Here is a 6008-nt window from a genome sequence, read left to right on the forward strand (position 1 = left end):
GACTCATCACACTCTCTGTTGCTCATTATGACACCAGCATGCTCCTCATGTGGACGTGAGGGTTTAAAACATAACGAACAAACAATATTTTCACGACCCATACACAACCCCAAACCTTTATGTATACTTTTTTTCAAAAACTACAGGGGTTTTTTTAATCTCGTTGAAGACAATTCCCCTTTTTTTTAATTAAGTAACTCTGACCCCTGGACTGTGATTGGCAGTTGGTGTTAGCAGCCCAGCTCAGAATGCAACCTGCTGAGTTGAGGGATCCCACAGGGCCGGTCAACCAAATTGCTGCAGCCGAGGCTGATTACAGCGGCGGCGTCAGCTATTCGTGTTCGAGTTCCTCCCTGAGCTGCGATGTGCAGCCCACTGGACAGTTTGTGAAAACTAAAGATCGTACCGCAGTACTCCCGAGGTCAATCTCCAGCAGCTGTGTTTTACCATATCAGACACAAACTCACATTTATCTCTGCTCCTTCAGCCCCGGAATCTATAGCAGACTGAAATATCTCCCCGTCTGAGTCAACCACACTGACACCGGTTCAGCTCTGTCTTCACGGCGTCCGCCGTTTATTTTAGGGAGATGTCGTTATCGTCATGACGCCAGATGAACTTTAACGCCGCGGCGAAAGCATCGCAGCTTTAAATGTCTGCTGCGTCTCGACCTGTTGCTTTTCCTGTCGCTGTATATTCTGTTTCAGCGCTCAGGGTGTCGCAGAAAATACGATGTCCTCTGCCATCAAGGTGGGGGACATTGTTTTTTCCAAAAGTCAAGCTCTAAAAGAAAAATAACTATTGCATGGAGTGTTGTAACCATCACACAACACTGAGATCATGAGTTGTCTCGCTTAAGTATTGAACAGTATTGATGTATTTACACTTTTAGAGAATTTAAGAACCACATTCACCTTATGGACCAAACATTAAAGAGAGAATTAAGCTACTGTACGTATTTCCAATACCTTTTGTAGCTCAAATTATTTGACCTCAATAAAGATATAAAGACTTTGGGAGTCCTTTTCTTTACTTTGCCCTAAACAACCTTCTGACTATATCATGCAACAAATATGTTCATCTACTGAGAGGAGCATCCAGACAGAAACCACCAATATTTCAATATTGAAAACTTGACTTTTGTGTTTTTTGTTTTTTGGAAAAAATACCATATTGTTAACTTTTTTATGATAAGTTTATCCCTCTTACCGTTACTTTTTTAAAAATCTGGATGATGTGATATGTTTCCCTTGTGACAAATCAATACACAGAGATACAATGATATGAAACTGAGGCGTATTCATCATCGCATTGTCTTAATAAGAGCTGAAAAACAATAATCAGCTCATGATCACCTGTACTTCCTTTTCTTTTCTTCCTCTTTCCTGGAAAAGTTCTCCTGATCTTCTTTCTGCTCATTATTGTATCATAAAAAACATCCTGCTACCACTAGTTGGTAACTGAAAATATGATTATGAAATAGAGTTTTTGTGCAGTTTGGGGATAATTGGCAACACTGTTTCCACCCTCTGCAGCGCAGACATCTTTCCCATGTGAACTTACTGACCTTGAAGAGGGGATGGACCAGGAACGCTCCTCCGCCGCTGGATTCGACGATGACCGCCAGGAACTTTGGGTTGACGGCGCAGAAGGAGCTGTCCCACGTCACCTTGGAAACGCGGATGTCGTCATAGCCCTGCTCGGTCTTGACCGTCTGGCCAAAGACGTGGCGAAACTTGCTCTGCCGCACGATGCTGCGACTCATGGCTGGGATGGGACAAGGATGCAAGAGACGAGAGACGAGGGAGGATGAATGACGAGTGTTGGTGGAGTTAAGATCAGACAATCGGGGAATATGAGGGAAGGAGAGAAAGAAGGGATGAAAGAGGATAGGACAAAGAAATGGGTTGCGAGGTGGAGAAAGACCACATTGCACTCATGACAATATTCACTGGACAAACTGCACTGACACAAGCCTCCTGTCCACCCTAAGTACACATCGTACATACTCACAGGTACTTACTGGACTTCACTTGAGTACTTTCCATTTAATTCCACTTTGTACTTATACTTTACTTTTATTTTTCAACGTTTTACTGTTCAAAATTGGAAACTTTTGCAAAACATGCGCCATTTAACGCATTGTGGTTTTTCTTTTTATGTTTGCCATCATGTCATCACAGTAGGTTTCATGTTCTTTTGACTAACAGTAAAGTTTTTAAGGGTGGCCCTGAATGTGACAGCTCCTGGTGGTTATTCTATTTTCTCTTTTCTTATCCCCCCTCACTTTCACTTTTCACTTCGACTTCAACTTAAAGAGTCATATGCATCAATACATCAGTAATAAATATAATATAATATAATTTACTTGGGAAAGATTCTCCATGCAGGACGCCTACGTACTAGTAATATTAATAGTATTTTTACTCTGGTGCTATGGCCTTTCTACTCAAGTAATGGATCAGAATACCTTCTTCCTTCTCTGACTGTCCATTCATGAGCTGATGTCAACAAATTTACAGTATCAGACAGACCTCGGGAACCTTTTTTGATCTACTCCCTGTGGGTGAGATTTTAGGGGATATTTACACGAGATTTCTGTGGGTGGATAAGTGATGTCACCTCCTTTCGTGGCGCAATCGAGAGCCAGTGGAGCGGATCAAATCTGATGAAACCATTCAATGGTTTCTCTTGATAGATAGATCCCACCTTATGATCTTTTTCTTGATTAACTTGTTACTCATTGAGTCGTGAATATTTCATGTTGACTTGTGAACTCGGTGATGTGTTTTTTCACACTGGTTGTTGACTGACAACTCGCTGTCCTGCAGCTCTCAGGCAACAGGCCAGCGGGACAGTAATCCTCCAAATCACAAGAGATATTCTAAAACAGTGCCTACCATCGGTGTCGTTATTAATAGTTGATTGTCCCACCGGACACTATAGGCGATGGCCAAACATCAAAGACCAAACACTAAGACAGAGATACAGAGCAGATAAAATACGCCATAAGGGTGAAGCTAGAAATACACTGCACATACATTGCAATGCAATACATTCATCCGCTCTCATGGGATACAGAGAGAATGTAGTTTAGAACTCATCCAACATACATTCCCAGACTGCACTTGCTTCCACGAGGCCCGAACTGAAAAAAACAAAAACTAAAAGTAGGTCTGCACCAGTCCCTGAAGTCTCCGGATGAACTGCAGCGGAGTGATTCCGCTTGTTTAGTGGACGATAGTAACCTCAAACTGTCCGGCTCTTCGACGACAGAACCACAGAGAGCAAGCAACCGAGTTCCTCTTCTGTGGAAACGTGTTTATAGGCCTGCTCAGGCCTGTGACCGGGTGAAGATGAAGTGATGTGGTGGCCACAGCTTTTAGAGAATGCCTTGATGCATTACGTTTAGTCCCAAAGTCATATACCTAAAGTCTGTGGGATCCATGACTCAACCACATGGACGAGAAGCTGCTTTCCTGGAAGCTCTCCGTTATCAAGAGATTTACATTCCAGCTGAACCACTTCAGGCGAGCCAGCGTGGGGCCTTCCGGGGGCAAACAAAATATCATACATACTTGCATAAATACTGTCGGCCTATAAATGTATAAATTTTTTTATTTTATTGATACTGCATGAGTCAGTGAGTTGTTGGTGGCAACAATAGTCGCCGGCTGTCCAAATAAAGATGATCTCCATGAGATGGATCAAAACTGACCTCATCTTAATAATCATTTTGAAAAGAAGGATTGTTTATTTGGCGTTTGTGTGAAAACATGAACACAATAAATTGAAGTAAAATTAAGTGGGCATAAAGAGAAGCATCCACTCTTTCCAAGTTCAATGTTCATACCACTGGAATGAGCTGAGAACAGCAGCTCATAATAATTTAAGGGAAATATTGGATCTGCTTCAACTATCCAAAGACTTGCAAACCTCGGGGGAGCCGGGGGCAGGAGCGTGTGATTTCAAAGTGAATGGAATCAAACGTGACAAACCTCCGACAAGCTCCTTTAATTCTGCCTCAGGTTGGAGAGATCGGCCTCGTCCGTGGCGCATGGCGCATGGCGCGCGGCTCTGGAGGGTCGGGACAGAGCGAAAGAATGACACTGCCACTTTCCTAATATAGACATGACAGACTGCACTGTCCCACCCGGGCCAGCCGCCCCTCCCTCCCCCCTCCCTCCCGCCCGCCTGTTCCCAAATAGTCCCAGAGTGAAGCCAACGCACTCTGTGGCGCTTAATGGACGGATCGTAAAAATTGTAACCATCCATTGCGCACAAACCGCAGATAAACACAAGAAGATGTATAAGACGCGGGGGGTTGTGAGGGATGGAGAGAGAGAGGGGGGAGGAGGAGGAGGAGGAGGAGGTGAGAAACGTACAACTGCTCCTTTAAGTAGATCACAGCTGCCATGTAAGACTCAAGACCTGCTCTGGTGACAGGAGGGGACGTGCGCATGGCACAACGGACTGAATGGCCACTCTGGGTGTTTAAGGATTTCCAAAAGGTGCAAAGGTGCAGTGCAGTAGCGACGCTGACGCACCTCTCACGCCACTGCAGCACCGCACACTCACGCACGTTTCTTTTCTCTCTTTCTTTTTTTTTTTTTTTTAAGGAAAAGACATAGTGCAAAAGAAAAGCTCACCTCAGGTTTTTTTGGGGGTGACCCCTCTTCCCTGGATGAACGCTCACTAGTGGTGTTGTGTAGCCCACTCCTGCTCCTCCTCCTCCTCCTCGTCCCGCTGCTGCTGCTGCTGAAGATGATTTTATTCCTTAGACAAAACGGGGGGAAAAAAAGAGATATTCCTCGCGACCCGGCTCCTTCCTGGAGTTGGTGCGGACTTGCTGAGGAGGAGACGCACTGGACAACTGCGTGACGCTCCACGGCAGAGGGAGGAGGGGGGGGGGGGGGGGTGTTCGTGTGTGTGTGTGTGTGGGGGGGGTGTTCGTGTGTGTGTGTGTGTGTGGGGGGGGGGGGTGTCGGGGCACAGCAGGGGGAGAGTGTGTGTGTGTGGGGGGGGGGGTGTCCGCTGGGTGAAGTCTATTTTGGAACAGGCTCCGTCAGGACAAGGAAACGTGACGCGCGCCTGTTACAGGGGGTCAACGAGTCCCGGGGGGGGGGGGGGGGGGGGGTTAATTTGCCTCTCATAGCAGAACTGTGACTTTACGTAAATAAACACACTCTGGTGACCTCAGGTCATCTGCAACGATGACCCGAGGTTCTCCTTCATTAGAACTTGAGGCCATCTAAGGTATATTTTTGTTTGGGCACAAGGTGATGATCAGAGCTAGAAAAAAATTATTAATTTTGTATTTGCTGTAGCTATAGATTCAGGTTCAGCAGACTAACCCACCAAGAGGCTTCTCCAGACTCCCAGACTGTTCGGTGAATGGTCGAGGAAAAGGGACTCAAGTTCCAGAGACTCTCTTACTGAATTTTGCATTTCTTCTTTTCATTCCTTTCACATTGCTGTGACCAGGACTTAAACCTGACTGAACTGAAAACTCAAGTCGTTATTTTCCAAGTAAAAGAGAAAATACTCACCTCAAAGCAGGAAAAATGGGAAAATGAAGATGACATAAGGAAGCGTTAACACATTCACCGTCAGTGTGCTCCTCTCGCACTGCGACATCTACGCAGAATGGAGCAGAAATTATTTGTTTACCATCTGAAAATAACAGTTGTAATAACTGATTAATAAACTTGGGCCTTTTCTCGTGAAATAATTCTATTTGCTGATTTTTTTTATCAAATTTTTTTTTTTCAATTTCATGAGTCATGAGACTTTTGGATGTCAACTTAGGTTCTGGGAAATTTCGCTGGAAACATTTTGTGGTTATGTCCATAAAAAATCAACATATGATCTTAAAAGGAAAAAATAATCTTCAGGGTAATGTTAAAAAACATTTTTTGATTAAAGCTGCACTGCAAAGCATCCAGTTACTATATGTCTTGATCTTGCATCACTGTCGTTCACAGACTCACGGCAAAGCAGACGCTGAA

The 6008-nt window shown here is 44.6% G+C and overlaps 1 protein-coding gene across 2 annotated transcripts in view; it reads right to left on the bottom strand.

Annotated features, from left to right (window-relative positions):
* Positions 1–4884, bottom strand: part of coro6 (coronin 6) — a 12022-nt gene extending 7138 nt beyond the window's left edge. Inside the window, exons 1-2 of one of the 2 annotated variants that reach the window (XM_035626012.2) lie at positions 4650–4884; positions 1568–1767 (exon numbers count right to left, since the gene is read on the bottom strand). In XM_035626012.2, the coding sequence (XP_035481905.1) occupies positions 1568–1765 (198 nt within the window). In that variant the 5' untranslated portion in view covers positions 1766–1767; positions 4650–4884. Of the gene's footprint in view, positions 1–1567; positions 1768–3998; positions 4075–4649 lie in introns of those variants that run through there. The other variant, XM_035626011.1, reaches the window with a different exon arrangement.
* Positions 4885–6008: the final 1124 nt, after the last annotated feature.

This window comes from Scophthalmus maximus, chromosome 2 (assembly GCF_022379125.1).
Source record: "Scophthalmus maximus strain ysfricsl-2021 chromosome 2, ASM2237912v1, whole genome shotgun sequence".
Lineage (NCBI taxonomy): Eukaryota > Metazoa > Chordata > Actinopteri > Pleuronectiformes > Scophthalmidae > Scophthalmus > Scophthalmus maximus.